Raw genomic sequence first — 10273 nt, forward strand, 5'->3', positions numbered from 1 at the left:
CTACCACTAGGCCACATTCCCAGCCCTCTTAATTATTCTTACAATCACAAACTGGTCTCTCAGCCTATAGTCCAAAGTCCAGGCACTTTGGAGTCAATAGTTTTCAGGAGTCACACTGTGGGCCACCTAGCCATAAGTTCCCATCTCAGTCTACCCAGGTCTAGGTTTCACACAGATCTGCCAGCTATGAAATTCACACTGGTTATGGGTATTCTACCACAGTTCATTAACTAAGGAGTTCACAGAGTAATCCACCAGCTACAGGGTTTGTTCTTGATCTACCCATCTCACACTACAGTCTTAGCTCTTTGGAGAGGTAGAGAAGGAAGAATCCAGTTCTGTTGGTATCTAGTTTGTCAGTTAATAAAAAAAAAAAAACTTAAACCCAGGCACTGGTGGCTCACACCTTTAATCCTAACTACTCAAGAATGTGAGATCTGGGGATCACAGTTCAAAGCCAGCCTGCGCAGGAAAGTCCACGAGATATTTATCTCCAAGTAATTACCAAAAAGGCTATAGAACTGTGGCTCAAGTGGTAGAACACTAGCCTTGAGCACAAACATTCAGAGAGAGAGCCCAGGCAGAGTTCAAGCCCCAGGACCAATGCCAAAAAAAAAAGCAAAAGCAAAAACCATGAGAAAGACTCAGGTAGAGAGCACTTAACTATCTATCATGCACAAGGCCTTCAGTTTGAGTCCCCCACCACAAAAAAGCAAAAACGGAGCCTTAAAAGATAATAGTGGAATACCATTCCATCTCTTAATCCATCTCCATGCATCTATCCAAGGCCAACATGCAAGCATCACCTCTGCCCAGGATCTTTCAATAATGAAATGTGAATGAATGAATACCCTTGGAAGAGTTTCAGAAGACACATGAATCATTTTCTCAAAAGACAAATGGGTGTGGGGGCAGAGGCCAGTCAGAAAGTAACTGCTTTCTCTTTAAAACGGAGGATGATTTATACAAAATGGAATGCTTCCCCCAGTGTCTGATTGGCAGTAAAAGGAACAACATTGTCTTAACCCTCTAAAAATAAATGTTGTGAATATTTAAGATAGTCCTAAAACTTTTTGCTTACATATAATAGGATATGTTTTGAAATATAAATCACCCCCTATGATTTAAGTCTATATAATCCATTCTAATTATTTAAAATCACATCTTAGGACCTGCTGTCTCTGATGTGAGAAGTGGGGGCTGAGCGTGGTAGGACTGAGGACGTTCCCAATGCTCTTCTCAACACTTGTTTTCTCAGGTTTCACTTGTGACTGATAAGACGTATGACAACACCACCTTTCTGTAACTCTGATTACTGATTTAGATATTATGTTTTAACTGGAGCCACAAATCTATTGGCCACACCTACTAGCTTTAAATATCACCTGCAGACCTGGAGGTTTCATAAGAACATAGAAGTCCTTGGGTCTGTTTCAAATGGCCCTTGCTAAAGGTGAACTTAGTCAAATGGAGAGCCTGTTCCTAAAATTCACTTGAGCTTTCCTGCAGCCTTCAGCACCGATCCAAAGCTATTATTTTGCAAGCCACTACAAGAGTTATGGCTTCTGAAGACATAATTTAAACAAGGATTAGTTTGGGCACTGGAAGAATCATGCTCTTTAGAGTTCAGGATCTGACAAGAAGCAGCTAAGCTACTGAAAGATGAGAGTCTTGTGGGCATTTATCTGATGATTATAAAAACAGGCAGCAAGATTAACTACTATCATCATTTGAAAACTTTCAGTAAGAAGGCCTTCTGAAATACAGCTCTTGGTTGCTCTACTCCCGTGCTGTCAGTACTGAAAAAGAAACTACACAAACTAAAAGGCAGTTTCCTTTAACAGCCTTGTATTTAATAGGCCACACATTACCTGCCTCTTCCAGACTGAAAGCTACTCTTGGTACCCTAAAGTTAAAGGGAGAAGCTCTGGGCAAAATAAGTCAGTTTCCCCAGAGCTGTCAGAGAAAGAGGGCTGCAAGCTTCAGACATTGCTAATTTCTAACAACACAGCCACATTTCAGTTTCAGTATGGTGAACTAGGGGGATGAGGGAAAGAGGTGGAACGAGCTCTGGCTTCGAACCTGCTATGGAATGCCAGGTCCAGCCAAAGCAAAGCCTGCCCTTCCCAGGGCTGCTGCCAGCTCATTTCCTCCTGCTATCCTCCCCAGCCTCCAACAGCCCTGGCTTCACCTTCTCCCAGGTCCCCTATCTCGATCATCAGGAAGACAAGTCACAGTGTTATCTGACAAAATGGTTCTTGCACATTCTGGTTTTCAACAACTGTGACAAATGGCAAAGTCATTATGTTCCTAACTTCTCAGTTCCTGTACTTTGTGATTGCTAGCCTCAAACTCAGAAAAAATATGCTTAAATACTCCCTCTGACGTCTTTATTGATCAGATACAGCTACTCCTGGCCTGGGAAGAATGGAAAGGTTGGCAACTTGCAAAAATTTTTTCTTACCAGCATTCTCCCTGTAGTGAGACCACAGATCCAGACTGAGAGAAGTCAAAAACTTTCAACTGCAGCAATAAAGCAAAAAAGAAACTCACAAAAAGCACTCTACAAACACTCTTTCTCACTGCCCTTATTTCAACACTAGCTGCCTGCCAATTTCCTGAGATTCTGAAATGTAAATAGATAGAAGAGTTAGTCTGGGTCTCCTTTTCATTAAATGCTTAATCACTTAGCTCATTTCCATAAATTGGCATGAATTCAGTCTCAACCTTTTTTCCTCAATAATTTTTAGGAGTGTAATCTGATGTCCTTAAAAATGACCAACTAATGCTTGCTCATGAGATCAAGACAAATAAAGATTCCAAAATATACTGCAGGCAGTTGAGAATTTTGAACTTAAATCACTATATTTCCACCCCCCTACCCCTAGTCCTCAGCTTGAACTCAGAACCTTGGCACTATCCCTAAGCGTTTTCAGCACAAGGCTGGTGCCCTATCACTTGAGGCACAGCTCCACTTCCAGCTTTTTGGTGATTAATTGGAGATAAGAGTGTCATGAACTTTCCTAGTTGGGCTGGCTTAGAACAGCAATCCTCAGATCTCAGCTTCCTGAATAGCTAGGATTACAGATGTGAACCACTGGCCCCAGCTTTAAATCACCATCTTTTATTTAAAGAGAATTGTCACAAAAGTGTAACTTGCCTACTATATTTTCTAATTCTTTGTAACAAGCCATTTTTATTTCATTTCATTCTATTTCATTGTTTTCCAAGCCTATACATTTGCTTTGTTGTTTGTCTGGGGGTTTAGGGGTTTGTTTTTGCTGGTATTAGAATTTTAACTCAGAGTCCCATGGTCTCACCTGGCTTTTTCACTCAAGGTTGGTACTCTCCCATTTGAGCTACAACTTCATTTCCAGCTTTTTGGTGGTTAATTGGAGATAAGAGTCTCACAGACTTTTCCATACAGGAGGGCTTTGTACCTCCATCTTCAGATCTCAACTTCTTTAGTAGCTAGGATTGTTAACTTTGAGCCACCAGTACCCAGCGTACATACTTTAATATAGTAAGAATTTGTATGTATGATAAATATATAAGCCATCTGCTTTTAAGAGTATATAATATCAAATGATAGTTCCCCAAGTTACCCGCTAACACAGATAACTATAAATTATAGCATTCACAAAGTAGGTCTGTGTTTCTTCAAGGTCTGTCTCTCTATTGTTTGGGATATATGTGACTTTTACTTGAAAGCCACATTTAAACTTGCTTACAATAGGACTAGAGGCATAGCTCAAGTGGTAGAACCCTTGTCTAGCAAGTCTGAGGCCCTGAGGTCAATCCCCAGTACCACAAAACAAAAAATAGTTTACAAAGTATTTTGTTAACTAAATTGAATTTCACATTCACCGGTTATATTTCTCATCTGTAATCATTCACAAGAATCTTTTAAAGTGCTTTTAAACATGTTAAGCAATTCATATTTTTTTAAATTTATCATAAAGTTAACTACTTCACTAGTTAAAGCTTATTTTCTTTTTTCTGGGGATGGGGCCGTCTTGAGGATCAACCCTTATGTAAGAAAGGCATGGCTCAATCTCTCTTTTTTTTTTTTTTTTTTTTTTTTGGCCAGTCCTAGGTCGTGAACTCAGGGCCTGAGCACTGTCCCTGAGCTTCTTTTTGCTCAAGGCTAGCACTCTGCCACTTGAGCCACAGCGCCCCTTCTGGCCATTTTCTTATATGTGGTGCTGAGGAATCGAACCCAGGGCCTCATGTATACGAGGCAAGCACTCTTGCCACTAGGCCATATTCCCAGCCATGGCTCAATCTCTTTAGGCTTTCATTTCATAGTTATTTAGAGAATAATTGACTCTACTAGAATTATTTCAAGAGGCTGGAAATGTGGCTTAGTGGTAGAGTGCTTGCCTAGCATGTGTGGATCCCTGGGTTCCATTCCTAAGTACTGCATAAACAGGAAAAACCTAGGAGCGGCACTGTGGCTCAACTGGTATAGTGCTAACCTTGAGCACAGAGAGTCTCAGGGACAAAGCCTAGGCCCTGAGTTCAAGCCCAAGGACTGGAGGTGGGGGGGATTATTTCAGGAGGATAACTGAAAAGAAAAAACTTAATGGAAATAAAAATAAAATTTTATTTTATTTCAAAGTAATTTATTTCCAAAGTAATTAGGCTACATGGATTCAGATCCTTAATAAAGGCTCATTCTTTGTTAAGTAGGACTTAAAAATTATGGATTCTCTGTAGACATGAGAGAAAAGGGGGAAATGCAAATTTAAGAAGATAATGTCGGGGCTGGGGATATGGCCCAGTGGCAAGAGTGCTTGCCTCCCATACATGAAGCCCTAGGTTCGATTCCCCACCACCACATATACAGAAAACAGCCAGAAGGGGCGCTGTGGCTCAAGTGGCAGAGTGCTAGCCTTGAGCGGGAAGAAGCCAGGGACAGTGCTCAGGCCCTGAGTCCAAGCCCCAGTACTGGCAAAAAAAAAAAGAAGAAGATAATGTCCACATAAATGACTTATTCTCATCCTTGTACCAATCTCTCCATGTTTCCTTACAGGTCAAGTCCTCCCTATTCTGCAGTCACCCTGAAGAGCTGTTTCTCACCACCAGATGACTACCAAACTCTCACAGAAAATGGAAAGCCTTTAAAAGGAAAAAGAGTGAAAGGCACATTCTTGAGCACTTCTAAGTCACTGTAATTCTGCCCTAATGGGAGTCCACCATTCCACACACTTCCACTCTGGGGCTCTCCTCCCTAAGGCTTTGGAAAAAAAAGAAACATTTGCTAACCTGACAAGCAAAAACATCAGCCAGTCAATTCAGTGAAAAGCACTGGGAAGAACAACCGAGAAGGGGAGATAATTGATACCACTTTGCCCAGTCTAAGTAAAACATTTTAAAAGAAGCAACCAAATGTTGAGGGAAGAAAAAGAAATCCCTCTAGGCAGACAAATATCTAGCACAACAAATCTGGGAAGCAGATTCCCTAGGCACAGGAGGAACCAGTGAAATTTGCAGGCCTCCAACACCATCATGGCCAGAGATTTCCCAAGAAGTAATTTCAGAATGGAGGGACAACTTTCCCAGCCCCCAGGCCCTGAGTTGTGCAATCACTTCCCACCACTAGGTGGCTTGCTTTGAAGGCTACAGACCAGGTCTTTCTCCAGGACTGCCCTGCTCAGCCCACAAGAGAACCCACCAACTCCTTTGATCCAGTTCACTAAAAACGTCAGGTTAAGGGAAAACAAAGAAACAGAATACCCTACAGGCTTTAGGAACTGAAGTCACCAAGTTAAAGTTTTCCCTAAAAATCTGTTCATGACAAATTGGGGGTGGGGGGGAGTGTGTTAAACTCTGTTCAGTGTTTCCTTCTGGGCTTTCAAAACAAACATTCCGGGTAGTTGCTTTAGAATGACAAGTGACCAAAAGTGCATCATGAACACTAGGTTGAGCTGCTGAAACTCAGCCCACGGTGGGCTGTGCATCACTGGCCTGCACAGTGTGTACCGAGCCGCAAGGTGAAGGAATGGGCTGGATAAACATGAGTCGTTTTATTGCTAGCCAGAAATTCTTCCCTCATTCATCAAAGTGGGTGAATGAAAATATTAAGAAGTAGTTATGGCATTTTCATGGGCTGCTTACCAAGGATCCTTCTAAAGTCAACTTTAGTCTGCCTTCCACCTTAGGTATCAAATAAAGCCTCCTCCCAGGAAAGGGAATTCCCCCCTCCCTTTTTTCTTTTACTTAAAAAAAACAACAACTGCGAACAGGAATCCAAATCTTGGCAAAAGAGATGTTACATAAATTCCAGGTATTCTTAAATATATGAGTTTATATACACACAACACAATCCCTTTAGGAAACATCTAAGTTTCTAGGTCAGGTTTTTTTGTTGTTGTTGTTGTTTTTCTTGCAAGGAAGAGTTAAAATAAGTGTTTATAGGGAAGATTTAGAATCTTGCTCACTCCACTTGGACGACACTTCCTGCAGGCCAAATGCAGGAATTCTAATGGTTTGCATCCAAAATGCATCTAAGTGCCAACATACTTACCTTGCTTAACCGAGCCAAAACCAAACAGTTCAGTTATCTGCCTCCAATCCGAGTGTGTGTGAGTGTGAGTCAGGGGAGCAAAGCAACCAGCTCTGAAATGCTTAAATTTCCTAGGTGATCTGTACAGCCATCCTTTCATTATTCTGTGAACAGGATAATCCCTCAACATCTTACTTTGCCTCTAGAAAGGCTTCCTTCCACACGACGGGATTTCCCTCAGAAACATTCCCAGAGGATGGTTTCCAGCAATAGTCTCTACCAACTCAGCCTGCGCAGGCAAAGACTTGGCTTCTGCTAATTCCATCACCCCACCACACACACACACACACACACACACACACACACACACACACGCACAATTTGCATTCACAGAACCATTCCGGCGCCGACTCCGAAAGCTATTTTATTAGCACGTTTGCCCCTCTCTCCCTGGAAGAATGCTTTTTTTTTCCAACTAACCTTTCAACAGCGGCGGAGATCGCACGCTCCGTCGGGTTAAGAGCTGGGAAACTGCGGGATTGTTTTATTTTAGCACTCTGACCTCGGCAACCTTCTTCACCTTCTCTCCCCCAAGTCTTCATCCTCTGAGTATAAGGGCAAAACACGCAAACATTCACAGACAGCCCCGTGAGCTGTCCTGCTCCCGACCAACTCACTGCGGGCATCCTGCACACGCACAGCCCCAGCCGCACCGCGTCCGACACACCCGCACCCCGGCCCGCGGCGAACGCGCCCGGCGCGCACCCGCCCCGGCCGCTTACCTTCCCGGGCTTTCAGCAAGACCGTGTTGGCCACGATGTTTTCCAGCTCCATTGACAGCCGGCGGTCAGGGAGGGGGCCGGTCGGCGGGGCTGTCAGCGCCCGGGGCGCTGCCGCTGCTCGGGCTGCCGCCGCTCGGGCCGCCGCCGCTGCTGCCGGAGCCGGGAGCCAGCCGCCCGCCGGGCTACCGCATTATTCCTGTCGGAGCCCTCGGAGTTTCCCCCTCTGCACCGAGGAGCCGCCGCCGCCGCTTCTTCCTCCCTCTGTGTCCCCCCTCCCCCCTCCCTCAACGCTCTCCCCCCCACCCCCCACCCTCCGCGTGTCTCTGTCACTCCATTCTCCTCCCCTCCGGCTCCCTCGGATGCTTTAATGCCTCGGATGCTTCAGCCTCCCCTCCGTCCCTCCCGGGGGTGTGGTACTCCGGGCTCCGGCCGCCGCACCACGCAGGCGCAGGTCCGGACGCGCCTCCCGACTCGCGCTCGTGGCCAGGAGCCTGCTGGGATTTGTAGTTCAGGGTCGCACGGGGCGGGGCCGACGCCGCCGGGCTGTGAAGCCTCACAACCGCCCGGGACGGTCCCGAGAGTCCTGTTTGGGCTCACCATTGGCGAGTGGGAGCCCGGGATCACGAGGCGTGGGCCATGCTCGAGCCTATTCCGATCCCCCAGGAGCCTGGAAAGCGGAGTCCACAGGACCACGGCAGTGGGGCGCTGGGGTGAGAGAACTGTCCGGCCGGCCGGCTGCAGCTCGCTTCCCGGGGGCCTAGCCGGGCCACGAGCGGGAGCCTCGGGACGGCGACCTCACTCTGGGCCGCCACGGCCGGCGCCCGCGCACGTGCGCCAGGGCGCTCACAAAGGTGCACTTTGTTTCCGCGAGGGCGGGAAGGTCCGCGAGCCCGCGCCGCGCTCTGCGGCCATGGGGCCCGGGCGCCCCCAGGCGGCGGCGGCGGCGGCGGCAGCAGCGGCGGATCCGGGCGGACGGCGCCGCCGATGCCGGGGATCCGAGCGTGGGAAGCCGCGCGCGCTCTGTTCACCAGCCGCCTGGTGCGGGAGGCCCCCAGCCAGCGATCCTCATCCCAAACCGACTCATTCGGATTAAGTTATTCTCGCTCGAGTCCGCGGTGGGAAGTCTTAATGAGAAACAGCCTGGCCGGCGCCCAGCCGGCGTGGAAATGCGTTCAAATTCCGGGCTGGTTTCTCATGGGGTTCTTAGCTCCTTCCACTGTTAGGCTCAGAATATCAGACTTCAGACCTGGGTTCAGCAGCGCCCTCCCCGCCCCCATGCCCCAAGCCCCACTCCTGAGAAATGGGATCTCTGGCCACCTGGGATGTGGGGCGCGGCTGATAGGCCCCAGGAACAATAAGACCTTTGCCTCCTCTGCATCATTCAGGCCGGATATCCTTTCTGAATCCAGCTCTAGGCCTTCTCTGTTCAAAAGGAGGAAACCTTCTGTCCTTAAGACTGCCAGGAAGTAGCAGAGAGGTGCAAGGAGAAATGCTCAACAGTTATTATACATTGAAGACTAAAGAAATTAATTTATTTCCAGGCCTTAGACACAGGAGATTCCAACAACTGTGGGTTGTCTTCTTTTCTGGTGGACATAGCAGCCACCACCACTTCCTAGTGGCTGGATTTAGGTATTCCTGGACCTCGATTGTCTGTAAAGTGGGACCAAGAACAAAGCAGATAATGTCCAAGGCACCTTGCATTCCACAATGTATTGTTCTAAGCAACCCGTGTGTATGTATATACACATATACATATACACACATATGTATGTGTGTGTGTGTGTGCTCAGAGCCCTAACCTGTGGTGAAAAGGCCTGTCTCTGAAAGAGTGGTATGAGTCTTGGGGCTTGAACTCAAGGCCTGGGTGCTGTCCTTGAGCTCTTTTGCTCAAGGCTAACACTCTGCCCCTTGAGCCCCAGCTCCATTTCCAGCTGTTGGGGAGATTAATGGGAGATAAAAGTCTCATGGATTTTCCTGCCTGAGGTGGCTTAGAACCGTGACCTTCAGATCTCAGCCTCTTGAGTAGGTAGGATTACATATCTGAGCCACTGGTGCTTGGCTAGAAGGAGACTCTTAGAGGTAGCAGCATCATGGAAGCCCCAACTACACTGTTCAGTTTTAGCAGCCTCTGGCCTGATACAACTCAGTGCTGGTTTACTTGACTGACATCTAAAAACTAATAACTAAGGCTGGGTCATTGGCTTATGCCTCAAGAGGTAGAGATCAGGAGGATACAAGTTTGAGGCCAAACCTAATGAAAAGGGCATGTGATCCCATCTCATCCAATAAAAAAGCTGGGTATGGTGACAAGCACCTGTCATGCCATGTATAAAAAATAAATCATTAAAAGGAAGATCTTATTTTTAAAAGAAAAGAGAAGATGACAGTCCAGGCCAGCTCAGGGGGCTATATGTGAAACCTTACCTGAAGAATAATGAAAGCAAAAAGGGTTGGAGCATTGCTCCAGTAGTAAAGCATCTGCCTAACAAATGTAAGGCTCTGTGTTCAAACCCAGTACAAATTTAGTAATAATAACTACATTGGAATATCTTTAAATGGCTCATCCTATAAAGCAGCCTTTCTGTGCTTACCAATCCTGAGAATCTTGTAGCAATTCAGATTCTGGTTAAAGTGCAGACCTAGGTCTGAGGCTGGTCCTGAGCTTCTCCTATTTACAACAAACTTCAGTTAGGGTCCACATACCACAGTCCCTTAAGTAGTGAAGCACTACAGTTAAACTATGATCCTCCTACTTGCCACTATTGTATACCCAGTTCAGACTGCCAATGATTTTACTTATCTGGTCTCAAGTCTAGACACTTGCAATCCTGTAAAGTTGAACCTGTCTCCCTCATTTTATGGACTGTGAAACAGATCCAGAGGGCATCAGTGACTCCATCTGGGCACGCAGCAGGTAGGTATCCAGTTCTCTATCCACTACGGGATGATGCATCCTGCCTACAAAATAAATAGTTGTAGG

The 10273-nt window shown here is 46.4% G+C and overlaps 1 protein-coding gene across 2 annotated transcripts in view; it reads right to left on the bottom strand.

Annotated features, from left to right (window-relative positions):
• Grk5 (G protein-coupled receptor kinase 5) overlaps positions 1-7585 on the bottom strand; it is a 177982-nt gene extending 170397 nt beyond the window's left edge. The window contains exons 1-2 of one of the 2 annotated variants that reach the window (XM_048338135.1): positions 7291-7537; positions 6989-7039 (exon numbers count right to left, since the gene is read on the bottom strand). In XM_048338135.1, coding sequence (XP_048194092.1) covers positions 6989-7039; positions 7291-7342 — 103 coding nt within the window. In that variant the 5' untranslated portion in view covers positions 7343-7537. Of the gene's footprint in view, positions 1-6988; positions 7040-7290 lie in introns of both variants that reach the window. The other variant, XM_048338136.1, reaches the window with a different exon arrangement.
• Between the last annotated feature and the right edge of the window lie 2688 nt (positions 7586-10273).

This window comes from Perognathus longimembris, chromosome 2 (genome assembly GCF_023159225.1).
Source record: "Perognathus longimembris pacificus isolate PPM17 chromosome 2, ASM2315922v1, whole genome shotgun sequence".
Lineage (NCBI taxonomy): Eukaryota > Metazoa > Chordata > Mammalia > Rodentia > Heteromyidae > Perognathus > Perognathus longimembris.